Raw genomic sequence first — 27,325 nt, 5'->3', positions numbered from 1 at the left:
TGAATTCAGCATACTTTTCCTGGTCAAGCTAAACTTCACTTTCTCAATCAGCATTGACTATTTTTAATCACTTTGCTGCTATCCATAGCAAATATATAATAAAGTAAATCATATTTACTTGTTTTAAACTTTTTTTTTTTTTTTTTACATTTCTTCAGTTACTTCCTGGTTTCTTTGCCTAGGCAAATGATATCATACATCCCAGGAGTCTTCAGGAGGGGAGAGCTGGTTTTCTCTGCTAAGCACACCCTCCTGCCTACATGCCTAAGCTAAGAGCAAATGGATTCCAGGAATTAAATGCTACATGAATCATCTGCCCTTACTCAAAGATGGCTGCAGCCAGAAATGTTAGAAGGTGTTTTTCAAAGTTATTTCTCAACATAAAAAAGCATGGAAACATGGATGGATGAGTTTTATTAAAATAAATTTGTTTGTGATGCTCAGATGCAGTGTAGCTCTGCTTTAAAAGTGACTTTCAGAAAGAAAAGGTTGCTTTGTTTAAAACTACTTACTATACTCTAAGTATTATTCAGTCAGATGGATTTAGTCAGTTCAGAATGAAAACATAATGAACTGTAAGTCACTGAACGTTTATACAGTATCTGAAAATGTATTGCTTATGATCTGATGACAGTTCTGCTGCAGTTGGAGCATCACACAATCCTTTTGTGAAACCTATTATGAATTCCCCAAATGATCGGTTATCCAGCAAAGATAACTGGAAGATTAAAACAGGATGCACCTAGGATACTAGGACTGGTCTTCAAACTGCTGCCCTTTGCTTGCCTTTGGGGCACGGACATTCACAATGGGGCATAATTCCTGTAACTGATATCAACAGTGGCGCACTATTCCTCCCACTGACACCAACTATTGGGCACTATTCCTCTCACCAATCATGGAAAGCTATTCCTTCCACTGACTACAATGATGGGGCATGGTTACCGATGCTAGGACATTTTCTGCGCCTACTGGCCACAGTCCAGCCCCTCTAAAATCTGAAGGATAACAAACTGGTCTTTTGTTTAGAAAGTTTGGTGACCCCTGTACTAGGATACAAAATACCCATACGCAAGTGCAGACTAGATTCAGAAATACTTCTTCCCCCATAAAAGTTCACGGCAATGCAAAAACAGCTAAATAAGGTCAGAAGCAGGCTAACTGCACATACAATGAATTTTAAATGATCTCAGCAGTGTCTCAAACTGATATCAAAACGATCCTCCAATTGCCCATCAAAGCCAGTTGACACAGGTCCTGATAAAGATTGGATTAGAGGACAATTACAGAATCCAGTCTACTACACCCCAAATTAAGGATTATCACTACAAACCATCCCTCCCACTACCAACAAGCAGGAATTGAATTGAACCTAAGGACAAAGGTAGATATGAAGTAGCCAAATTTACTTCTCCAATTCTGATTTTCCAGGAAGTGACAGAGTTCATACTTAAGCTTGGTACACACTACTAGTTTTTTCTCATTAACCTAAAGGCAAAAAACCTGACAGCTCAGAAGGAGCCACTGTATTAACTATCTGATGTTAGTACAGCGATCGCCATGCCGTGCTATTGTGTTCTGACAAGGGAAACTGCCTCCCTTGCAGATCACTGACTTTTTTTGCCATGCCCCTTTGACAGAAGCAAGACGAACAGCCAGTTTGTGTCAGACCAGCTGCCATACACGTGTCAAATGTCAGCTGGTTTCTACTGAACCGGCCGATGCAACCTGACATTCAGCCCATGTGTACTAGGCCTTGGATATACAAAAGAGACCTGCAAACACCAAGTGATCTGAAACTGGCACGAAAACAAGCGCTGACAATGCTTGTTATTACCCTAAATCTGCAACATGCTAGGAAATTCCTGCAGCTAATCTATTGTCTTTTTTTCCATCAAAAGGAGATCTTTTTTTTTTTTTTTTTTTTTTAAAAACACAGTTCTGTACCCTACAGGACAATAATGGAAAATATACTGTGCATGTATGAGAATGCACTTGCTCCAGAGCTTAGTAAATGAGGTAAAGCTTCACTTTGCAAAGAATACCCAATCACATGCAGGGAAAATCAAAAAAAAAAATAAAAAAACACAGCATCTTTGCATACAAATGATTGGATGATAAACATCAACAGAGCTTCCCCTCAGATCTAGATCAATTGCACTGGCAGTGCACAATATTTGCCTTTAGTAAATCAACCCATAGTATTTGTCCTATGAGTCTAGGTACTTTCTAATCCTAGCTATGAGGTCCAACCTGCCCCCGACCACCATTTACCCCTCTGGCCCAGTCTATTCATCAGCAGCTTATGAAGAGACAGAAACCGCATGACAGAAGCTTATTTTGACTCAGCACTTTCCAGAGACAAGCAATGGCAAGAGAAATGCGGGAGGGGCTGGGGAACAGTCAACCTTCTTCATTCCTGCTCCAGGTGCGTGTCTCTGGAAAATGCTCTGAGCCTAGACATACTGCAGTTATGAAGCAGCTTCGTCTTTCCAGCTGGACCTAACTAAACTCTGTCCTATAGGAGACAGACCTGTTAAAAAAATAAATAAATAAAAAAGGATATATACTAGTTTTTCAAGCAAAATCATAAAAGGCCTGAGCAATGATGAAATGATCTCACACTGCCAGTCATGTGAGATGCAGTATCTGCTTATCTATGGACAGCCATAATTTTGCAAATATTTCACAGAACACAGCAAATCTATCTTCATAAAACCTTGTGAGTACTTTTCTTCATCATCCTCAGTTACCCCATACCTGATGAAGAACTTCCAGAGTGACTGGGTAGAATAAATTTTCCACAATTATTCTGAGGACAGGACTCTGTCCAGACAACATCAAACCTTCGCCAGTAGGACCACCTGTGAGTGTCAGACCCCCAGAGATGGCATTCACAGCTTGCAAGGCAGCCTGAGCGCGCTGAAAATAAAAAAAACATTAAACTGCACCGTTGCAACTGTAATATAGCTATACATTATACATTTTTTTTAAGATGTTACGGCAAAGAGGTTCTGTTTAGTTTGTCAAACAAGATGTAAACCATTTAGTATTTCCTTACTCTTGTGTGTTACTGGTTACGCCCAGTCTTCCAAACCTTGGGCTATCAACTATTTCAATGAGCCCTGCTCAAGTAGCCTGGATAATTGAGGATTTTCAATGGGTTTGTATAGTAGGCACCCAGCAAGCTTCCAACTTAGCAGAAGACAGTAGAAAGGTGCTCGGCAAATTTCAATTTGCAAAGACGGATCTACTATGCAGGACTTCCTTAATCATGCACAGTAGATTCATCCATTTTTGCATATTTAAAAGTTAACATCTGCAGGGAATGGGCAAGTATGTTATGACTAACATTGTAACATGATGCTTCATGAAACCTCTTTGCAGAAGCCAGGCATTAAATACTGAAGCTTAATGGCCATTAAATCTGCTTACTATCCTCAAGGCTTCTTTGGTTGCTTGATATCCCTTTCTGTGTACTATCTGCCTCAAGCAAAAAAAAAAATCAGAACATTGAAAGTTCAATTTATCTTTGAATTTAGATTCAAGCACACCTCGTGCTTAAGCTAAAGAAGAAAACAAAGCATCAGGAACACTGCAAAGTTACGCGTGCAATGCAAAGCATCAGAAGAATCAAATTAGAAATATATACATTAAATACAACACTTACAGATCCAGACAGGACTGACTCAAGAATTTTCTTGAGGACAATTCTCTCCCTAAACAATTTGATCCTAAATAATGGACACTTTCCTCAGAGCTACACAAAGCCACTGTAGTTTCCTAACTATTAGTTAAGATTTTGGAAATTGTTACCACTTCATCCTAAGGCAGCCCATAGACTGGTCATTATTTTTCGTTTAAACAGCAGATTAAATGAAAAAGAAAAAAAAAAAAAAAAAAAAGAAGATCCAATTCCACTATCTACACATTCAAGGTGGAAGGGAGAAACCTCCTGCTGTTGTATTGTATTCTGACAGCCAGAAGCCTTCCCCTCTGCCAGAATACAATGATCATTGTTGCTGGTCATAGCTGGTGGCACTGAACTTCGGGAAAAAAAACAAAAAGCTGGTTATACACAAGTCAATTCATAGAATGAATCGTGCACAACCAGCCTGCCATTACATGGATCATGTGGACAGTGCCTGCTGAATAAGCCGAATTTCAATCCTTGTATGGTCTGCGTAACACTATGGGGTTGATGGGACTAAATAAATTATTATGTTCACTCAGAATTTCCAAATGTGAAAGAATTTTTTACAAAGGTGAACATTTGCCAAATACTATTTAGTAGTTTAGCGAAATAACCCCCATGACTTGAAAAGGGAGAAGGTAGTGGTGGGAGAATTTCATTATTATTCTACTATTTATTTTAAAATCTCAAACCATGAACTTCAACATCCATTTGGCTAGTACATTCTTTGCTTGTTCTATATATATATATATATATATATATATATATATATATATATATATATATATATATATATATATATACATACATACATACATATATTCTATCTATATTATACTGAAGCCTGTACGCAATATTCTAACATGTAAAGAAAACCATGGAATCAAGAAACCTTTAAGTTCTTAATGCATTACAAAAAATTAAATTACTCCATTAGCAACTCTCTGTACAAACCTCTAAGTAGGCTGCTATGGCTATTGCCGACCTTTTCTAGTAAAAAAAAAGTGTTAGTTGTCGGTTTCTTGTACTGTCCCAATCATTTAAATTCATAAGGACAGGTGTGGGTGCAAAGAATTCTGACTTCAGCTGCGGAGTCAGTGACCAAAAACTACAAATGGCAGAAACACCCAAGCAAACTAACTACTGAGCACAGGTTTTACTTTAAAACTGGTTTCCTTAAAACATGACTGTCAGAGGCGGGAAAAAAAAACTGCTTCTTGCCTAGTCACAAATGTGAGTAAGGCCACAGTGTGTGAACACAGTGCACCTGCCAGTGTTTCCAATGGTGTTACAAGAAATAGTACTCACTGATTGATTAGGCAGATTGTCAGTCTTCAGCTCTCTGTGATTTGAATATTGAATGTAGACAGGCTGACTGCGGAGATGAGGAGTGAGAGGGGTGTAATAATTCACCATTGTTACAGCTGCCTCTTCGGAAGCCATTTCTAAGAAAGCCTGCAAAAATCAGAGAATACACAAAACCCAAAAATTCATTATTAAGCACTACAATCTTGAGATAATCGCTAAAGGTTTGTTTTCTGTGGGTGCATTTAGTTTTTCAGAGCTTAAAATGTAGGTTATTTGAGGGAAAAAAAATTAAAAGAAGGGAAAACAAAAAGAATACTCAATATATTTATAATAAAGTACATTCCTAGATGTGTATTAATAAATAGCACTCACACAACAATTACAGAGAATGCAAAAACCTTATACCTGCGCACCTACAGAAAAAGGCTTATGTATGTAAATAATGGAAGATAAACTATTTACATGCATAAATGAGATAATGCACACAGATACATCAATTTTGACATCTCCGTTTAATTTATGCAAAAGGAAGAAAGGAAAAAACTGTGCTTATGCTTAAAATCAGCAGTTTCTTTAGATTACTGCAGAATCTGAAAGTAAATCCAAGTGTAAAAAGTAAAGACCGGAACAACTAAAAATCACCAGTTGCCAACCTATAGAAGCCTGCCTATCAGATAGAGCATAACAAAAAAGTCACATTAAAAGTGTTTGCCTGTCAAATGAAAAAAGTAAGACTGCACTATGCTCACTCCTCAGCTACTTCTGTATCACAGGCCATCTGCTCTGTGCAATCTGACAGCAGCCATTGCAGGAGAGAGCACATATTTCCTGCTTCTATAGGTCTTTAGACAGTAGAGTATAGAAAATTACAATGGAAAATATGATTAGTTGCTATAGCCGGCAAGAACTCACCTTCATTCAAAAATGATGGGTGCAATTTGTATTCTACATAAAAGTGACCATGTGTATTTATCTAGCTTAATTTCCCTCATTCCAACACATTCAACATGGTTTTAGAGGAAGAAGGTTATCTATTGCCTTAGTCCTTGCCCCCAAAGGAAATCATCATCTGAAGTCCCTGCTTGCAAAACTACGCACACAGTCATTTTTGGGAGAGAATGACTGTATTACACACTGAGTAGAAACAATAAAATACTTTGTATTGAACTCAAGACTTAACTAAAACCTGCATGATGTCAAATATGGAGGCTGCCACTACAGACCGCTGTCAGTTTTTTTAAAGCACGTGGCCGCATGGGGCTCCCACACAGTTCTCTGTGAATGAATTAACTACAGCTACCAGCAGCCATTATGGTGGATGGCTTGTAGTTCTCAAACTCTGAGGGAGGTGGTGGGCACCTTTATAGTTCATTGATTCTTCCTGCTCTCAGGTAACAGCCTACCCGTACCTGGCTATCTTGAGAGCCTTCAGGAGCCCTGCATTGCACCCATAATCTGATGATTGTGGGTGTAATTCTCTGCAGACTCCCTAGGAAAAAAATTACAAAATAAATCATAAATGCATATCTTTTCACCTACAACTAACTATGCATTTATTATCCTTTAAGGTAAAAAAATGCTTAGGCATCAATAGCCCCACCACATCTCACTTTTTACTTACCTGAGCCCTCATTCGATCCAGCCCTTTGCCTGTCTGCAGCTCTTCTGTTCCCTCATTTCCTGGTCTCACAGTCTTTGCTGAGGCAGCCGGAGCTATTGGCTCCAGCTGCTGTCAATCAAAGCCAGTGGCAAGGGAGTGAGATCCAGCTGCGTTGTGTCTATAGACGTAGGCAGCAGGGCTTGGGAGCAAGTGCCCCAATAGGAAGCAGCAAGCTATGGGGGCACTCGCAGAAGAAGAGGAGCCAGGAGTGCCAGTGGGGGACCAGAGAAGAGAAGGACTGCACAGAGCAGGTAAGTATATAGCTGTTTTGTTTTTTTTTGTTTTTTTTTTTTAATTAAAAAAACAGCCTACAGTTTTAGCATTTACAATCACTTTAAGTCAGGAAAGAAAGAATAAGTGCACTTACCCTTTAAGCTCTACAAGGATAAAGTGCTAGCCATGGAGCTATTAATACTAAACAGTATTATCAAATTCTAGTACATTAAAAACTCAATGCTAAACCATATAGAAAAGCAAACTTCCATTTGGATCCCCTAGGCAATCTGAGTGGAAGTGGGAGTGGGTACCTGTCAAAACCAGTTACCTGCCTGTCTGCCCCCCCTCAAAAAAAAAAAAAAAAAAAATCGAAATGTTGCCAAAGGAAGGGGGGGGGGGGGGGATGGGGTTGGCGGAATAGCGGAACTTGTCATTTTTGGTGAGATACTCGCAAAGGGAAATCACATCTAAAAAGGGATGCAGACCCTGGCAAATTTCCCTCTTTCGAGACCTGAAGGTGCGGCAGCTGACTGATAATTATAAAACCACTCCCATTAGATTCACTCTGCCCATGGACACAGAGATACAAACAACTACTTCTTCAGAATAACAAAAAGGTAGGAATGTACAACAAAGTTTGTTAAAATCTCTGCAATGTACATAGATCATCCAGAGGGGAAAGTTTTTTTCTCAACAAAAGTGTAGTTACTCTTTAAGACAGATCCAAGCCGAAAAGCAAAATATAAATATGAAGACAAACAACAGACTACATGTGTACCTCGGTTTATGAACGCCTAGGTTAACATGGTTTTCAGTTTACTAATGAAAATCCATTGAAAATAATACCTCGGTTTACAAATTTTTTTTGCAATACGAAGTGTATGTCAGTGCTGATTTTTAAATGCAATTACCGGCTTTTTTTTTTTTTTCACTATAGCTCACAGAATTAGCTGTCACTTTCCCTGGAGCTAAAGGATACTTTGTTTCTTTTATCTCTGGAAACAAACTAAAAAGGAAACTCTCTTTCTTTTAGCTGGGGGGTTACCAAAAAGTTTACCTTAATTCTCTGCACTCCCTTCCCCCCTTCACACATCTGCCCCTATCGTAAGCGGCCCAGTATCATCAAGAGGGCAGACAGTAACACTGAATAGAACATTGCATAGAACAAGTATGACGTGTTTGTTATTACAATAATGTAAAAAAATAAAATAAAATAATAATAAGCTTTAAGGCCTCGTGCACACAAAGCTTAGAAAACACCACTTATACAGGCAGTCAGCTTCTTCTTTTTTTTTTTAATGCCTGTAAAAGCACCAGTTAGCCTATATGGCTATGCACACATAGTTGACACATAAAAGTTTTCCACTGGCCAGAATTACCCTTGGTGCCAATCACCTCCCAGCCCTTTATGGGTTCTAAAAGCTGAGAGGCAGACATTCAGGTCATGTGACTGCTGTGATTGGCTGTCACAGTGGTTACATGATCGGAAAGCTGATCCCCACCGCCTAACATGCTGGGAGCATGCAGGGAGCGCTCTCACAGCACATTTAGTCATTTTAACATGGCCATAATCAGTGGTGTATTTTGGTTTTGTGCTGCCCTAGGCAAGACTAAAATCGGGCACCCCCCCATCTAAATTTGCCCCACCCTTTCATCTGCAAACTCCACCCCTTTCTCTTTAGGCTCCAACCACTGACAACGATGGGGCACTATTCCTCCCACTGTCACCAATGATGGTGCCCCATCGTTGGTGTCAGTGGGGGGGGGAGACACAGTGCCCCATCGTTGGTGTCAGTGGGGGGGGGGAGACACAGTGCCCCATCGTTGGTGTCAGTGGGGGGGGGAGACACAGTGCCCCATCGTCGGTGTCAGTGGGGGGGGGAGACACAGTGCCCCATCGTCGGTGTCAGTGGGGGGGGGAGACACAGTGCCCCATCGTCGGTGTCAGTGGGGGGGGGGAGACACAGTGCCCCATCGTCGGTGTCAGTGGGGGGGGGGAGACACAGTGCCCCATCGTCGGTGTCAGTGGGGGGGGGAGACACAGTGCCCCATCGTCGGTGTCAGTGGGGGGGGGGAGACACAGTGCCCCATCGTCGGTGTCAGTGGGGGGGGGGAGACACAGTGCCCCATCGTCGGTGTCAGTGGGGGGAGACACAGTGCCCCATCGTCGGTGTCAGTGGGGGGAGACACAGTGCCCCATCGTCGGTGTCAGTGGGGGGAGACACAGTGCCCCATCGTCGGTGTCAGTGGGGGGAGACACAGTGCCCCATCGTCGGTGTCAGTGGGGGGAGACACAGTGCCCCATCGTCGGTGTCAGTGGGGGGAGACACAGTGCCCCATCGTCGGTGTCAGTGGGGGGAGACACAGTGCCCCATCGTCGGTGTCAGTGGGGGGAGACACAGTGCCCCATCGTCGGTGTCAGTGGGGGGAGACACAGTGCCCCATCGTCGGTGTCAGTGGGGGGAGACACAGTGCCCCATCGTCGGTGTCAGTGGGGGGAGACACAGTGCCCCATCGTCGGTGTCAGTGGGGGGAGACACAGTGCCCCATCGTCGGTGTCAGTGGGGGGAGACACAGTGCCCCATCGTCGGTGTCAGTGGGGGGAGACACAGTGCCCCATCGTCGGTGTCAGTGGGGGGAGACACAGTGCCCCATCGTCGGTGTCAGTGGGGGGAGACACAGTGCCCCATCGTCGGTGTCAGTGGGGGGAGACACAGTGCCCCATCGTCGGTGTCAGTGGGGGGAGACACAGTGCCCCATCGTCGGTGTCAGTGGGGGGAGACACAGTGCCCCATCGTTGGTGTCAGTGGGGGGAGACACAGTGCCCCATCGTTGGTGTCAGTGGGGGGAGACACAGTGCCCCATCGTTGGTGTCAGTGGGGGGAGACACAGTGCCCCATCGTTGGTGTCAGTGGGGGGAGACACAGTGCCCCATCGTTGGTGTCAGTGGGGGGAGACACAGTGCCCCATCGTTGGTGTCAGTGGGGGGAGACACAGTGCCCCATCGTTGGTGTCAGTGGGGGGAGACACAGTGCCCCATCGTTGGTGTCAGTGGGGGGAGACACAGTGCCCCATCGTTGGTGTCAGTGGGGGGAGACACAGTGCCCCATCGTTGGTGTCAGTGGGGGGAGACACAGTGCCCCATCGTTGGTGTCAGTGGGGGGAGACACAGTGCCCCATCGTTGGTGTCAGTGGGGGGAGACACAGTGCCCCATCGTTGGTGTCAGTGGGGGGAGACACAGTGCCCCATCGTTGGTGTCAGTGGGGGGAGACACAGTGCCCCATCGTTGGTGTCAGTGGGGGGAGACACAGTGCCCCATCGTTGGTGTCAGTGGGGGGAGACACAGTGCCCCATCGTTGGTGTCAGTGGGGGGAGACACAGTGCCCCATCGTTGGTGTCAGTGGGGGGAGACACAGTGCCCCATCGTTGGTGTCAGTGGGGGGAGACACAGTGCCCCATCGTTGGTGTCAGTGGGGGGAGACACAGTGCCCCATCGTTGGTGTCAGTGGGGGGAGACACAGTGCCCCATCGTTGGTGTCAGTGGGGGGAGACACAGTGCCCCATCGTTGGTGTCAGTGGGGGGAGACACAGTGCCCCATCGTTGGTGTCAGTGGGGGGAGACACAGTGCCCCATCGTTGGTGTCAGTGGGGGGAGACACAGTGCCCCATCGTTGGTGTCAGTGGGGGGAGACACAGTGCCCCATCGTTGGTGTCAGTGGGGGGAGACACAGTGCCCCATCGTTGGTGTCAGTGGGGGGAGACACAGTGCCCCATCGTTGGTGTCAGTGGGGGGAGACACAGTGCCCCATCGTTGGTGTCAGTGGGGGGAGGAATAGTGCCCCATCGTTGGTGTCAGTGGGGGGAGGAATAGTGCCCCATCGTTGGTGTCAGTGGGGGGAGGAATAGTGCCCCATCGTTGGTGTCAGTGGGGGGGGGGGGGATAGTGCCCCATCGTTGGTGTCAGTGGGGGGGGGGGGGAATAGTGCCTCATCGTTGGTGTCAGTGGGGGGGGGGGGGAATAGTGCCCCATCGTTGGTGTCAGTGGGGGGGGGGGAATAGTGCCCCATCGTTGGTGTCAGTGGGGGGGGGGGAATAGTGCCCCATCGTTGGTGTCAGCGACACCAATGTTGGGGCACTATTCCTCCCACTGACACCACTGACACCAATGACACTTACCTTGCTGACCCCTGCTCCAGCCTAGGCTCCTTCCCTCTCCCATTCACAGCCAGCATACCTGGTTGCAGCAGCACCATCTGCACGGCACACTTACCGGTCAGCTGTCTTCTTTACTTGCTCCGGCTGCTCCCTCACTCGATCTTCGCTCTGCCGCTTGGCTCCTCCTCTCCAAGCTCCACCTCCTTGCAGGTGATTGGCCACCTGTGTGCCTTTCCTGAGCTACAGTTCTGACGCCCAATCACCGGTGAGGAGACGGAGCTTGCAGAGGGAGGTACAAGCTGCCATAGGCTGTCCAGTGATCCGGAGGGTGTGGCCAGATGACAGGGGCGGCATGTTCTCCCACCCACACATCGTGTCCAGGGAAATGAAGACACCGGACATCTCTACCCCCTCCTCCAGCAGCACCTCCAGGACTGGGACACGGAGCCAGGTAAGACACAGCAGCCTGCTGCCCGCCCCTGTACTAAGTGTCCCTAAAAAGTGCCGCCCTAGGCAAACGCCTTGTTTACCCCGCGGCAAATACGCCGCTGGCCATAATATAAAAAAAATATATATATGTATACACACACACACATACATACACACATATATATATATATATATATATATATATACATACACACACATACATATACACACACACATACATACATACATATAGCGCCATTCAGCATTAAGGCCTATCCGCTGACCAGCCTATGTAAGGCCAGTGCTAACAGGTTAATATGTTAATATTCTGGCCAATTGAACGCATTTATTCTTAAACATACCTATTGTAACACTGAAAGTATTGAAGCTTTTTTTTTTTTTTCCTTTTAAAATAAAAAAAGATTAAGCGCCAACCCCCCCTCCCCCCCCCCAAAAAAAAGCAAAACACAAGGAAACTATAACCACACTTTCAGACATCTGTGTCTTGAGCCTGCTCCGTTCCCCTCAGTGCTTTAGGCAAAAAATCTGTGGGTAGCTAATGGAGATTAGATCGTCATATGTTATGGCCAAGGCTTTCATCTACTGTGCAAGGGTACCTTACCTCATTTGCAATTACAAGGCTTCAAACCTTGTGGCTGCACAAGACTCCCTTTTGCAAGTTCTGAAACATCAGTGTGCTAAAATATTACTAACCCACACAGAGCAACAAAAACTTTCAATAACTGATAAAAGATTAACTGATGAATACAGCTTTACATACTATCTTTAACAACATGCATCAAAAAGCAGCAACGAGTCAGACAGGGTCTGCCTTATTTCATGACTGGTTGGCATTCGGCATAAGTTAGCCCTTTTCTCCGAAACCTGACTGCCCCTGGCCAGCTCCTCTCATTCGTTGGATTTCAAATCTTTCAATTACTGGGGCCCAGCATCACATGTGGATCTAACCTTGAGCATTCTGCATGCAAAAGCAGCCTGCGTAGCAATGGTCACTCAGACTGACATCCACCAATCAAGGCATTTTGATATTTTTATCTCTCCCCTCAGGAGCAAGACCACTGTTTGCATCAGGACTAAGGGCACTCAATAGGAGTACCGAGGCAGGGTGCTGTGATGTTTGTGATGTTTTCTGGAAGCTACATACAACATCCTGCCAGCCCCTCCCACCAGCCATGATCTGTCTGCATTGCATAGAGAAGCAGAGACTCAACGATGGCCTCACTGGGCCTAAAATAATGTATGTAATGAAAATAGAAAGGCTTTATTTAGTTAATTTGCATGTTGATGAGGGGGTGGAAGAATTGGTAGAGAAAACATTTTATCTGCTCATGTATGATTAGAGATATTGGAAGCACACTGTAAAAATGCCAATTAGAAAAAAAACAAAACAAGAAAAAACCCATACAGCATTAGCAAAACTGCTGGTTCAATCTATTGGTTATTGACTAAAGTCCAGCAGAAATCTGAACTGCTAGAAAATGATGTTTCATGCTTAACATTATATACTTCTATACACACACATACTGTATATACACATACACACACCGATCAGCCATAACTTTATGACCACTCACTGGTTATGTGAACATAACGGATTATCTCATTACAGTGCCATCTGAAAGTTGGTGGGATATATTTGGCAGCAAGAAAACATGTCCCTGAGGTAGCCACAGACCAGTCAGTGTGACCCGTGTCCACATGGAAAAGCGCCGACAATGGGCACTTGAGATTCAGAACTGGACCACAGAGCAATGGAAGAAGGTGGCTTGGTCTGATGAATCACATTTTCTTTTACATCATGTGGTTTGTGGGCATCACTTACCTGGGGGAAGAGATGGCACCAGGATGCAATATGGAAAGAAAGAAAACTGGTGAAGGAAGTGTTATGCTTCGGGCAATGTTCTGCTAGGAAACCTTGGTCCTGCCACTCATGTGGATGTTACTGGACTCATATCACCTACCTAAACATTGTTGATGACGTCATATGACGTCCTTCCATTATCACTGCGCTTGGGCGGCTCAGGGAGCGCGCAGCGCGGCGATTGCCAGTGTACTTTGTCCCTCGGACACAGCGGATCACGGAAAGAGCTGACGATGTCGGCTCGGTCATGTGATCAGATGTGTCCAATCACAGCTGATCACATGTAAACACGGAAATGCCGGTTATCTGCATTTCTCTCCTCCCGAGCTGTCACGCTGACAGCTCGGGAGGAGAGGAGAACCGGTAATCGGCTTTCTGCGGAGGGGACATGTACACTGATCATCACGGCACTGATGATCAGTGTGCCCTGATGATCAGTGTGGCCCCAGAAGTGCCACCTGTCAGTGTCCATCAGTGCCAGCAGTCAGTGCTCATCAGTGCCACGTGCCAGTGCCCATCAGTTCCACATCAATGCCACATATCAGTGCATACCAGTGCACATCAATGCCACATATCAGTACCCATCTAAGCTGCCTTTCAATGTCACCCATCAGTGCCAGTCAGTGCCACCTATCAGTGCTTCCAGTGCCGCCTATCAGTGCCAGTCAGTGCCGCCTATCAGTGTCATGTATCAGTGCTGCCTTTCAGTGCCCATCAGTGTCGCCTGTCAATGCCCATCAGTGCAACCTACCAGTGCCTCCTAATCAGTGCCCATCAGTGTCACCTATCAGTGTCCATCTCTGCAGCCTCATTAGCGCACATCAGTGAAGGAGAAAAATCACTTATTTACAAAATTGTATAACAAAAACTAAGAAAAAAAACGTTTATCAAAATTTTCAGTGGTTTTTGGTTTGTTTAAGAAAAAATAAAAATCCCAGAGGTGATTAAATACCACCAAAAGAAAGCTCTGTCTCAAAAAAATGATAAAAATTTCATATGGGTACAGTGTTGCATGACCGCGCAATTGGCATTCAAAGTGTGACAGCGCTGAAAGCTGAAAATTGGCCTGGACAGGAAGGGAGTATAAGTGCCCTGTAGGCTAGTGGTTAATTGTGTAGAAAAAAAAAACTAATCATAGACCAGCCTCAAAACTATTTTAACATTCCAACCTTCTGGCTTTAAGAAACACACACAAAAAAAAAAAAAAAAAAAGAGAACTGTAGTCAGTTGCAACTGTTTTTGCAGATCAAGCAGAGGAAAAAAATATGGAATCACTCAAATGGGGAAAATATTATGGAACTAGTACTTTGTGGCACCACCTCTGAATTTAACAGCTTGAATTCTCTGAGGCATGGATTTAACTATCAACAAACATTATTCTTCATCAATCTGGTTCCAACTTTCTCTTATTGCAGTTGCCAGTTCAGCTTTGCAGGTTGGAACCTTGTCATGCACCATTTTCTTTAATTTCCACCATAGATTTTCAATTGGATTGAGGTCCAGACTATTGCAGGCCATGCCATTGACATATGTCTATCTTGAACAAAAGTTTTCATGACTTTGGCCCTATGGCAAGATACATTATCATCCTGAAAAATGATGTCATCATCACCAAACATCCTTTCAATTGATGGAATAAGAAAAGTTTCCAAAATCTAAACTTGTGCATTTATTGAACATTTATTGACTGTCATCTCCCCTGAAACCTTTACCTGACATGCAACCACATATCACCAGTGATTGTGGAAATTTGCATGTTTCTTCAGGCAGTCGTCTTTATACATTTCATCGGAACGGCACCAAACAAGGTTCCAGCATCATCATCCTGCCCAATGCAGATTCGTGGTTCATCACTCAATATCACTTTCATCCAGTCATACACAGTCCATGATTGCTTTTCTTTAGCCTACTGTAACCTTGTTTTTTTCTGTTTAGGTGTTGATAATTTTCATTGGAACTTACATACAGAAAAGCCAATTTCCTTTAGGTGATGCCTTACAGTTCGGTCACAGACAAACTCCAGTTTCTGCCCGTTTGTTCCTCATTTGTTTTGTTGTGCATTTTCTATTTTCAAGTCATATTGATATAGGTTTTCTATCTAGACGCTTTGATGGCTTCCTTGGTCTACCAGTAGGCTTCCTTTTTACAACCTTCCCATTTGATTTGTACTTGGTTGTTCACAGTCAGCTGTGTCTAAAATCTGTACCAACATCTTTTGCAACATTCCGTGATGATTTACCTTCCTGAAGAAGTTTTATAATCCTTTCCTTTGTTTCAACTGACATCTCTAGTGTTGGAGCCATGATTCATGCCAATCAGCTTGGTGCAACAGCTCACCAAGGTGTGCAAGCACTCTTTTTTTTTTTTTTTCACTGCAGACTAATTAGCAGATGTAATCTGATGCAGATGTTTGTTTTACAACTGCAAAATACATGGCGATTCCATAATATTTTCCTCAGAATTGAGTGATTCCATATTTTTTTTCCTCTGCTTGATCTGCAAAAACAGTTGCAATTGACTGCAGTTTTCGTTTTAATTTTTTTTTTTTTTTTTTTTTTTTTAAGTGTTTCTTAAAGCCAAAAGATTGGAATGTTAAATGAAAATAGGCATGTCTGTAATTGGTTTTTTTTTTTTTCTTCCGTACATAAGGAAACAATTGAATGAACATTGTCCACGAGTAGTGATTCCATACTTTTTGCCAGGGGTTATAGGCTGCAGTCCAGTCGAGGCCTGCTTTAAACAAACACCTAGAAAAGTAAGAATTTTATTTTGTATTACTTTTCAATATGCTGTGTAAATGGCAACACAAACACATAGTAAAGTCTCCTCATCTTTGAGTGCAAAAGTGAGCAGATTCTGGCATTTTAGCATTCAGTACTTCAAAAGAGGGCTGTGAGGCTCAGTGACCCGTTTACTTAAACTGTGCCCTCTCTAGGCATCTCTCACCCTAGAAGCTTTAACACTTGCCCCATTCATTGCACTTGTTAGAAGTATAAGCTACAAAGATGGTTTATCATTTCACCTGGCAACCTTTGCATCTACAGTACATATTTACAAAGGATTAAAAGGAGAAATGTGGGAATGAAAAAAACATACATACATACTTCCCTCCATGCTACAGCAATGGTGTGATGCTGCAGCTGTCCCCACCGGCTATAAGCCTGAGAACTGAGCGATTGCATGAAGGCAGAAGTACTAACCATTCAACACATTGCTGCACCACTAATATAATGAGCTTACATTCCTTGCTTAGTTTAACTGTCTACCTGACCAGAACCTCCCTCCAAAACCACTGACAGGTCATATTTTTCTAAGCATCACAATTTTTACACCACAAAGTATTTTAGATTATTTCCATACACTTGTGAAGGTGTTTCCTGTGTTTTAGAACAGACAACTTTATTATTCAGAATCCAATGGTGCTTACCTGGCTTTTTCCTTTCAGCATCAAAAGATTAGTTACTTTTCCAAATGGCAGACCTAATGAGATGATTTCAGACTCTGTGACCTCATTTGGAATCTTACGGATGTGGAGAACTCGTGATGGAGAGCAAGGTGAGCGATCTCCTTTAAATTTTTTATTGTTCCCATTAGCTGAAAAAAATAAAAAAAAAACACAAATAAGCAATCGAATCATTAAAATGCTTTGCGAAAAAACAAATAATCAGTAAGTGCCTGCACCAGAGGCTTACATTAGTGTAAAGTGGTAAAGTCCACCAATCACATCTATGAGTCTGCAGATGTGTAAATAGAATGTACACACATTTTGTATGTCAATTTTATTTTAATATTATAATATATATAGATTTATTTTGTGAACATCCAATGCAGCCCCAGGTAGGGCTCTTGGTTCATTTTCACAAGTTTTCCAGGCCTTTCCTAGCACCTCAAGAAAATACTTTAAAAAGAGTTCCAGATCTGAAGCTGAAATTAATAAGCACAACTAAATGAACTACAGCAGTTTCTAACCCCTGAATGCCTGTTCAGACTGGCCGCGACCAATTTTTAATCAGAGAGGGGAGCAGCTTTTGCTGTGCTCTCGCTGCCTCATGATGCTCTTTGTGTTACAGTTGCTTGCATCATTTTAATTGTAAGACTAATATTAAAAAAAACAATTACATTTTAAAAAGGAACACGAAACTATTACAATTCATCTATAAAACTGAACTCTAAACAACAAGTAAGCAACTAACCAGAAGCCAATTAAAAGGTGCTAATGACTAATAAAAGCACAATATTTATTGAAAAAAAAAAAAAAAAAAAAGAAGAGGGGGAGGGGGGAGAATGAAAAAAAAGTTTGCAAGGATAAAACAGCTGCAAGGAAAGAATTAAAAAAAAAAAAAAAAAAAAAAACAAACCTGTATGCGGTCAGTGTCAGACTTCTGCACAGTTTTCCTCTAACTTTGTGCCCATATCCCCATACCAGCTTTCGGTTAGAAAGCTAGAGAACGACTGAATGAACTACATGCGTGCTGAGCAGCATGCTCCCAGATCATTCAAACAAAGTATGTCTGCCACCATGGCAGTTTTTTCATTCACAGGAATCTGTGAATGAATGACACAGCTGGGTGGGCAGTAACAGCCAGGAGAGGATCCCCCCTCCCACTTGCTGTCAAAGAGACAGAAGAGCTGGCAGGGTAAAAGGTAAGATCACTTTTTCACTAAAAATGAAAAGGTGAAATAACTCCAAATACCCTGGCAGCCCCTCTGACCCTGCTGCACATAGCAGCTGTGACGCCCATGCTGTCAGTGTGGCAGCCCGTAAAGTGCAATACACTGCCACAGAGTGAGAGTATCCACCACAATGCTCACAATGAGAAGCTCTCATTGGTCAGGACAACCACAGGACCACAATGACTAACGTGCTGCTGGTACTGAAAGGATGGCCAATATTTGGAGTTTGTTCACCTTTTAATTTTTCATTGAAAGGTGAACCTACCCTTAAAGCCAAGGAAATTAGCAAAATATTTATGCCATATTTAAACAATTAACTTAGTACATTTATGGAAAATACTTTGTGTCATCCAGCAAATTTAAAAAAAAAAAAAAAATTCCAGCATAGGTTTGTTCTCCTTTACTTCCTTATAAGACAAGTGGCTGCTAAGACTGCTCTTTCACCAGCTCCCAGTCTTGTAAAGCCCCTTCTACGTTTCCTGCCTAACTGAACAACGTCATAATTACATTGCCACGCACTCTAGTGGGTGGACCCGGGAGTCTCAGATGCCAGGTCCGACTCACCCACTAGTTCATTCTGGTTTTATGGAAAGTAAGATCATTCAACAACCCAACAATCCACAATTCCATGCACTGCCCACCTCATTCATGCCCATTGCTGAATCCCCATTTGTTTTAACCGATATGGTGAGGGGAACGAAAACACACACACACACACACACAATCTAACCAAATACCCACGTACAAGAGCTAGACAGACAACTTCCCAACAGCAGATGCTGGCAAACATTAAGTAGTAAAACATTTAAAACACACTGGTCAAGTTTGCTCAACACCTTCCCGCCCGGCCTATAGCAGATTGACGGCTGGGCAGGACACTCCTCGTTTTGACTTGGCATCATATGGTGTCTTGTCAAAACGAACCACTCATGCGGCTGTGGGGCCATGCAGCGCCGCGATCGGTCACCGCCTGTGTCCACGGGACACAGCCGATGACATCACTACACCGGCCCGTTGCCAGTGTCATGTGACCGATGTGACCAATCACAGCAGATCACATGTCAAGTGTATACAATGGATGGCTTCCCGTCATGCCATCCACTGTATACAATTATGTTGTTAGCTGTGAGTGGTCAAGGCAGTCACATTATACAGACAGGGCCAATCACAGCCCATCTGTATCAAGTGATCAGCTTTGCCCAATCACAACAAAAGACTGAATGAATCAGTTTCATTCAGTATCAATGATTGCAAATATCAATGAAATACATTGGTATTAGCAATCATAATGTGTTAAAAAAAATAAAAATACTGATCACTTGCCCAGAGTAGTTCAATGTTACTATGGTAACATTGTATTGCTTTGGTCACAGTGTGATGAAAAATAAAATAGTAAAAAAAAGAAATGTAATAAAAAAATTAAAAAAAAATAGAAACATTTGAAAAAAAAAATACAAATTCAATTATTATTTTCACCAGAGAAATGTAGCAGAATACATTTTGACCTAAATTTATGAAGAAATGTTATTTATTTGGAAAATTTTATAACAGAAACGAAGAAAAATTTTTTTTTCAAAACTTTCAGGTGTTTTTTTGTTTTATTTAGCAAAAAAACTCAGTGGTGATTAAATACCACCAAAAGAAAGCTCTATTTGTGTGAAAAAAATAAAAAAATTTCATATGGGTACAGTGTTGCATATTTGAAATATCTTGCGAGCCAGAAAGCGGACAAAAACTCCTTATTTATACACTTTAAAGTAGGATCGCAAACCTCTAGTACATAACTACCAATGTGGCAAAACGCGAAATAAAAATATATAGTGTTGCGCTCCCAAACCTCCAATCAATATATTATTATTTAAATCACTAAATCTCTATTATAAAGAACACAATAATTAAGAATGATGTGTGTAATTGATCATAAATTCTAATACTCATATACTTAGAATTAATTCAGATAAACCATGTGTATAAATCAAACAAATATCAAATAATGAAAAATATATATAAAAAAATATATATAAAAAAATAAAAAATAGATAATAAATATAAAAAATAAAAAATATAAAAATAAAAAAATAAAAAAAGTGGAAATAATGTCCCAAAAAGTGACTTTGTGCTGAAAAATCTTCAATCTATAATGATTATAAATCGGTGACTGCTTGTGAATCCTCCCTCAAGTGAAGATGTGCGCTCACCTCATAGGAAGCCTGCAATTAGGCTATATAAGCTTGCGGTTCACCTCCTTTGGAACCTGCTTGTTTAGAACTCCAGCTTTAAGATATCCGTGGTATACGACATATGCTATGGGGTGAACCTCCTCGCCAGAGGGTGCAATTCCTTTATATATTCATCTCCTTGCAGTTCTCCACATACAAAAAAGATCTCGACATGGTGCTTTATCTTTTATAAAGATTGACTTTATTTGCTTAGGGTATGGCACTCACATGTAATGTGTACGGATAGTGGTAGCACAAATACGATCCAAAACTACCGCTGACTGTCGGAGCTAATAATATATTGATTGGAGGTTTGGGAGCGCAACACTATATAAGTACAGTGTTGCATGACCGCACAATTGTCAAAGTGCGACAGCACTGAAAGCTGAAAATTGGCCTGGGCAGGAAGGGGGTAAAAGCGCCCAGTATTGAAGTGGTTAATGTGGACCTTGCTAGTAAAGTGAAAGTCACTATAAATGTGAGTAAACCATATTTTTTTTTTAATTATGCAAAGCAACTTGATAACAGAAACACTTTGGTATTTTTAAAGCATGGACATGGCAGTCAGTCAGAATTTGTTCCATATAGTACGAGGTGTGCTGTATATTAGCCCAAAAAAACTAGTTGCAATTATTGCAAATGACGGAAAAGAGGGATCGCATATTATTGTCCAAAAGAAGAAAAATAATCACCAAAGAGTGATTATACTTTCAGATCTTGCAGAGCATGCGGAAAAGTCAGCTGCTAATAAAGGGTTCAGAAAGCATACCTATAAAGCTGGTCAGTAAAGGGCTCAATTTAAAGATCAGCAAAATAACTGGATTATAATATTTTCCCACATTTCACCACTATTTTTTTCCCAGTGTTTACTGAGTATTACAGGGTGCTGTGATGTTAACGTGAAAAAAAATATATTTTGTAAACTTTTTTGAAAATGATGGCTAACGCCTGGGAATACATTTCAAAAAATGCCTTTATTAACTAGTGTAAAATGTTTGCAATATAGATTTACTATATTTCTTCTTAGTCAATATATTCATAAAGAAAAGAAATCATCCAAAATATTTTAATTATTATTATTTGGACCTTTATAAACAAGACATTTAGAATTGTACACAAAATTACTTTGCGGGAAAAAAGAAAAAAAAAAAAAGAAGAGAAGAAAAATAACTTAAGAGTCTTGTTTAAAATGTTCTTGATGTCTTTTTTTCACTTGAGTCTGAATGTCCACAGACGTATTAAAATATGCTGGCAGACAATTCCAGTACAAAAAAATGCTTCGTCCAGTGCGCATTTATACACCGCCATGATTCTAAAGTGCACATGCATAATTTCATTCTAGCGGCTAGAACATGCAGTTGTTCTAGTCCAGGGGTGGGCAAACTTTTTGACTTGAGGGCCGCAATGGGTTCATATATTGGACCCGGGGGCCGGACCAAGAGTAGATGATTGATGTGTATGTGTCATCCATAGTAAGTATAGTAATATTCCCCCATAGTAAGCATAGTAATTCATCCCCCATATAGTAATTCATCCCCCATAGTAATTCATCCCCCCTACAGTAATTCATCCCCCCTACAGTAATTCATCCCCCCTACAGTAATTCATCCCCCCTACAGTAATTCATCCCCCATATTAAGTCCCCCCTGTGTCAATTCACTTACCTTTGCTCCGCGCGTTCCTCTCGCTGTGTTCCCACACCGTTCCGGTGTAGCATGAAAATCTGTCTCCTATGAGGATCTGTCCCCCTCGACGTATCTGCGCATGTGCCAGTTTCAGGCATTAGCAGCCGATCGGCGATCTCCGGCACATGCGCAGATACGTCGAGGGGGACAGATCCTCATAGGAGACAGATTTTCATGCTACACCGGTCTTCAGGGCGGACTGTGAGAGGAGCCTAGCTCCCCTCACGTTCTCCGCGGGCCGGATTAAAAGGTCCGCTGGGCCGTAGTTTGCCCATTGCTGTTCTAGTCACTAGGCTGAAATTACGTGCCAGTGTTTATACTATGCCAGCATACTTTGCTCTAAATAAAGATCTGGGGCATTTTTTTCCCTTTTTTTGTGCGCTACTCTAAAATACAAATCTAAATGCCACAGTGTGAATGGACACACTAGCTAATATAGAGCTGCAGAGCTTCAGAAGCATAGAAAATGCTTCTAAAAGCTGCTTTTTTTTCTGCCTAAGTGCATGAGGCTTAACACATTGCTTGAGGCCCATTCACATATGTTGAATTAGCACATGTGTATCATGTCAAGTGTTAAATGTGTGATGCATTAGGGCAGCCCATTCACTTCATTGGGCTACCAAACACTAAAAAAAGATGCATGTAGCATTTTTGCCAGTGCAGTGCAGGTTAGTGAGCAGTGCTGTTCTAAAATGCATGTCTGCTGGCTAGGTCCGCTGGGGTGACATTCAGAATCCCACCAACATGCATAACCACTTTCCTTTAAATCACTGGAGATTTAGAATACAGCATAATTCATGCCTTTTTAAATAGTCGCAGGAACCAACAAACAGGGGGCTTAATATTTACCATTGCCTACACAGAACTTACTAAACATTTTGGGTGAGCTCACAAGGATTGTGTTGAGTTTGCTATAGCAGTCAACAACCTTTTTTTCCCCACATACAACTAAGCCGCAGTGAGTAGTGCTGAGAAGCAACTTAACATGCCCGGCCTACCACAAATGCATGATCTTAGAAAGTGTTATCATTGATAAAAGCAAAGTGTAGTGTTTTTGTACAAAATTTCTTTATTGTGGTCAGCAAATTTTAAAAACGGTCTATGTTTTGTCCCATAAACATGAAACATTGCATATTAAAATCTGGTGTTCTCTAAAAGTGGCTGTAAAGGCATAAGGTTTTTTTATTACCTTTCTGCGTTCAAGTAAAACCTTCCATGATAAACTTCCCCACCAAATACGTACCCGAGTCCTATCTCAATCCAGCATGGGCTCCTGCTGCTGTCAATCAAAACCTATTAGGCAGAAGCGGGGGTGGGGCAAGTATAACATGTTTACCATTTTAGGGGGAAAAAAACTGAAGCTTTACAATCACTTTAATGCCTTATGTTTAAAGGCTCAGACATCTCAGCAGTGACTTTACCAAAACGTCTGATCCCTTATTGTACAAAGTTTCAAGCAGAAAGAGCCACTGGACAGGCAAAGGCTGCAATGTTTTCTCTTTAGCAAATCCATAGTGCTCTGGAAAGTCTTTTCATTGACCAGTATTTGTAAAACAAAAATTAAATCAATCCAAAAAATACTTCGCTTCAGTCTTGCAAAGCTCCTACCTTATACTTAAATTGCTCACTCTGATTTTACTACACACTGAGCTTCTCGCATCAAAAGTTTCAGCAAGTCAGACAGACCTGACCTCAATTCCTGCCTGGGAAACATCCAGCGTCATCTAGCCGCTTCCTCCCCAGGCTTACTGTCCCCCCCTGGCCAGGCTCCACATCACAAGCGGGTTATATCTAGGACAGTCTGCATTCAAAAGCAGCCTATCTAGAAATTTTGGTATGTGCATAACTCCTCCCAAGAGCCAGCCCACTGCTGTCAGGGAAATTGATTTAATGCCCCAACAGCCTGTCCCTCCAGCCATGATCTGTCTGCATTGCATAGAAAAGCACAGACACTCCGCAATGACATTACTGGGTCTAAAAATAAAGTAAGTAATGAAAATGGATTGGTTTTATTTTTAAAACGTCAAGATAGGGACAGACTGACCATTTGGAAACTCTGGCACTGCCCGAGGTCAGTAGAAGGCCCCATGAGATGCCCCTGGTACCTTTTTCATAGGCTTTTTTGAGTTTGGGCAAGGACACAGGGGTCCCATGATCCCGTATTGCCCGGGGGCCCCATGAGGTGTCAGTCCGCCCCTGGATGAGAGAAACCAGGGAAGGCAAAATATATACGCAGATTAAACTTCAGCTTTAATCTATTAATTTTGCATGACACGCTTTCCAGTGGGGCTATCCAAAAAGTCATAACACAGTGGAAAGCTAAAGACAGCGATCAAGTGGATTTAAATAAATTATGGAGCTCAGTTTTACCTAAAATAATACTTAAAAAAGGTGTTGCACTGAAAAAAAAAAATCATAGCATCTGGAAAAAAAAAAAAAGTACTCATTCCTTATGCTGTAAAAAAAAAAATTGGTGGCTGAAAAAAGAAATTAAGCATTTCAAGGCCTGCAGAAGGTCAGCACGCTAGCTCTTAGACTCACTGTACCTGTAGCTGGAGTGGAATGGCTCATGGTAAAAGGACCGTTAGCGATACCAGAAGAGAGAAGCTCGTCAGATGCCCGCTAAAAAAATAAAACAACGTATATCAGTATAAATGAACTAAAAAGAACGTAAACACATCTGAAATTATATTATATGGTTTGTCTACATGCCGAGAAAAAAATGCCATGTCATTGTGCAAAGGTCTTAAAAATTAGGTTGGCACATTAAAAAAAAAACAAAAAAAAACAATTCGGTAAAATAAATGAAAACTTCTGGGGCTCAGAGGAATGAAATTATTTCAGAAGATGAAAATATTGCAGTTAATGTTTTCTGACAACTTCCTATTTACTTATCCCACAGACAAGTATCAACCAACTACATTTGTAATGCTGACCATACCCAGCCAGATCATCAAAAATGATGGGATCAAATTGAGGATCACTTAAAATTGCACTCCATGTGTGCAGAAAAAAATGCAGCTCCATATAAAAGGTTTGATTCACCACCAGGTGTCAAAAATGATTTCATAATCCAAAATATACTCACTTCCGCAAGAGAGTTCAAAATCTGCTAAAAGCAAGCAGACACTGTGCGATTTTAGCTACATTTTGGAGAGCACGTCTCCAGACCGGAACTAAAGCTTTGTGTACTTAGTGTATAAAAAACTGGCAGATATTCCCCCAATCAACGCAAGCAATCTCTCCCGCTATGTCTTTGTATTCTGACAACGGCAATGCTTCCGTCAGAATATACAGAAAAGCGCTAGCAGCCATTGGCTGCGAACACTGATCAAATGCTGTTTTTTCAGTGGGGCTGTTCGACAGAAGATAGTCATTTTACTTGGTCAGAGATCAATGACATACAGGGAACACAGGTGAGCTTACAGGGCATACGTCGCCAAACCTTTAATGCTCTCCTTAGCAAATACTTTCCACCTCAGGACCGGTTGTCCCTTTGACAGTCAAGGTCCTGGTCAGTGTAACAAGACCTGCTGACAGTGGCTCCTTCAATGATCTCTACGACAGCTTGCTACAATGAAAAGAGATTAATGCTATGCTGCCAATCCTGCTCCTATTTATGTGGAAACCAACAAAGGTTTTTGTATTTGTGTGCTACATTGCACCTCCCACAAACTCAAGGTGATACAAGAAAAGTGCTGCGTGGACAATCCTGCCTCCAATTGAGAACAACTGGAGTCCCCAATACTGTGCATCAGTGACTGATGTGCTATAAGTGCCCCTCCCCCCCCCCCACTTAAAAATGTAGAATGCTCTATACAACGAACTTGAAAAATCATAACTAACTAAAAATAAAAGTTGAGAAAAACTATTAAAAATGTTTCAGTGATTGATGTGCTACAATACACCTCCCCTAACACAAGGTGTTCCTATAGATCTCTGTGCAACCAAAATATGTCTATAAAGATATTAAATCAATGTCCATTAGTTTAAATCAGTTCATTCCTTTTTGCCAAATAAGCAGTATTCCCATGCTACAAAACACCTTCCACATCCATAAGAAAGATGTTGGTGAATTGGTGATATGCAGGATACCAAATTGCATAACTTTCAAATGATTAATTCATGCGGATACTCATGCTCCCCCTCCAAATTCACACTATGACCGGGTGGAGGAGGAAAGAGCGGATACACATCATTGGAAGGAGCCCATTGAAGCGGATGATCTTTTAAAATAATGGTGGAAGGCTGAGGAGTAAGAAGATCTCACCTAACGTGCTTTTGACCTACTTATATATAAGAGGTCAATTTATTGCAGTGAGTATGGTTTTGGAGGGGGAGCAAGACTGTCAGCACAGATTAATCACTTGGTGATATGTGTGAAACCAAATTGCATAACATTCAATATCTTCCTTACTCATGTGGAAGGTGTTTTGTAGCATGGGAATACCGCTCATTTGGCAATAAGGAATGAACGGATTTAAACTAATGGACATTGGTTTAATACCTTTATAGACATAGTTTGGATGCAAGAAGGTATATATGAACACCTTGTGTTAGGGGGAGGTGTATTGTAGCACATCAATCACTGACACATTTTTAATAATTTTTCTCAACTTTTATTTTATTTTTAGTTTTATGTGTTGTTTTGATTTTTCAAGTTGGTTGTATAGAGCATTCTACATTTTGAGGTGTGGGGAGGTGCACTATAGCACATCAATCACTGATACACAGTATTGGTTACTCCAGTTTATCTCAGTTGGAGGCAAGATTGTCCACGCATCACTTTTCTTGTATCACCTTGAGTAGGTGTACTGTAGCACACCAATGCAGAAACCTCATTCGGTTTCCACATCACAAATAGGAGCAGGATTGGCAGCGCAGCATTAATCTATTTTCATATATCACACTAATTTGTGTTAGGTGCTAGTAACAGCCTATATATCCGCATACAACATTCACTGAGCAGGATTGTTCTTTACTCACAGCTTGCTACAATGACCATTTACACATACAACATAACTATTCTGTAACACTGTAATAGATGCTGCTGTTACACACAACAGGTTTTTCTGTGACCTGCTCTGTGTCCGGTCCAAGCTGCAGAAAGAATTCTATTTTCTTAAATAAAATCCCTTTTAACCATGATTAACAAATGTTTCCCAAATTAATCATTTCCTGCCCTCCTTAAGCCCCTTTCATATTAAAGGTTCGATTAGGTCCGCCTGTCTTTCAGGCATACCTTATCGGACCCTTCAGTCACTCCTATAGGCTTGTGTCCATTTACAACAGCCCACCTCCAATCCGATCCAGCCCACAACAGGAAGAGAAAGTCAAACACCCCCCCCCAAAAAACGAAACAAAAAAAAAAAAAAAAAAAAAACACGGGAAGGTGATCCATC

At 42.0% G+C, this 27,325-nt stretch overlaps 1 protein-coding gene across 8 annotated transcripts in view; it reads right to left on the bottom strand.

Annotated features, from left to right (window-relative positions):
- The window catches only part of PTBP3 (polypyrimidine tract binding protein 3), a 226,861-nt gene that overhangs the window by 71,394 nt on the left and 128,142 nt on the right, over positions 1 to 27,325 (bottom strand). For 6 of the 8 annotated variants that reach the window (XM_089670937.1, XM_089670941.1, XM_089670939.1 and 3 more), the window contains exons 2-5: positions 24,470 to 24,545; positions 16,773 to 16,939; positions 5,003 to 5,149; positions 2,761 to 2,922 (exon numbers count right to left, since the gene is read on the bottom strand). In XM_089670937.1, the coding sequence (XP_089527063.1) occupies positions 2,761 to 2,922; positions 5,003 to 5,149; positions 16,773 to 16,939; positions 24,470 to 24,494 (501 nt within the window). In that variant the 5' untranslated portion in view covers positions 24,495 to 24,545. The remainder of the gene's footprint in view (positions 1 to 2,760; positions 2,923 to 5,002; positions 5,150 to 16,772; positions 16,940 to 24,469; positions 24,546 to 27,325) is intronic. The other 2 variants (XM_089670940.1, XM_089670944.1) reach the window with 1 other exon arrangement.

The sequence above is a fragment of the Staurois parvus genome, unplaced genomic scaffold (genome assembly GCF_062004578.1).
Source record: "Staurois parvus isolate SC_StPar_1 unplaced genomic scaffold, SC_StPar_1.0 ptg000096l, whole genome shotgun sequence".
Lineage (NCBI taxonomy): Eukaryota > Metazoa > Chordata > Amphibia > Anura > Ranidae > Staurois > Staurois parvus.
This window is presented reverse-complemented; position numbering and strand designations above follow the sequence as displayed.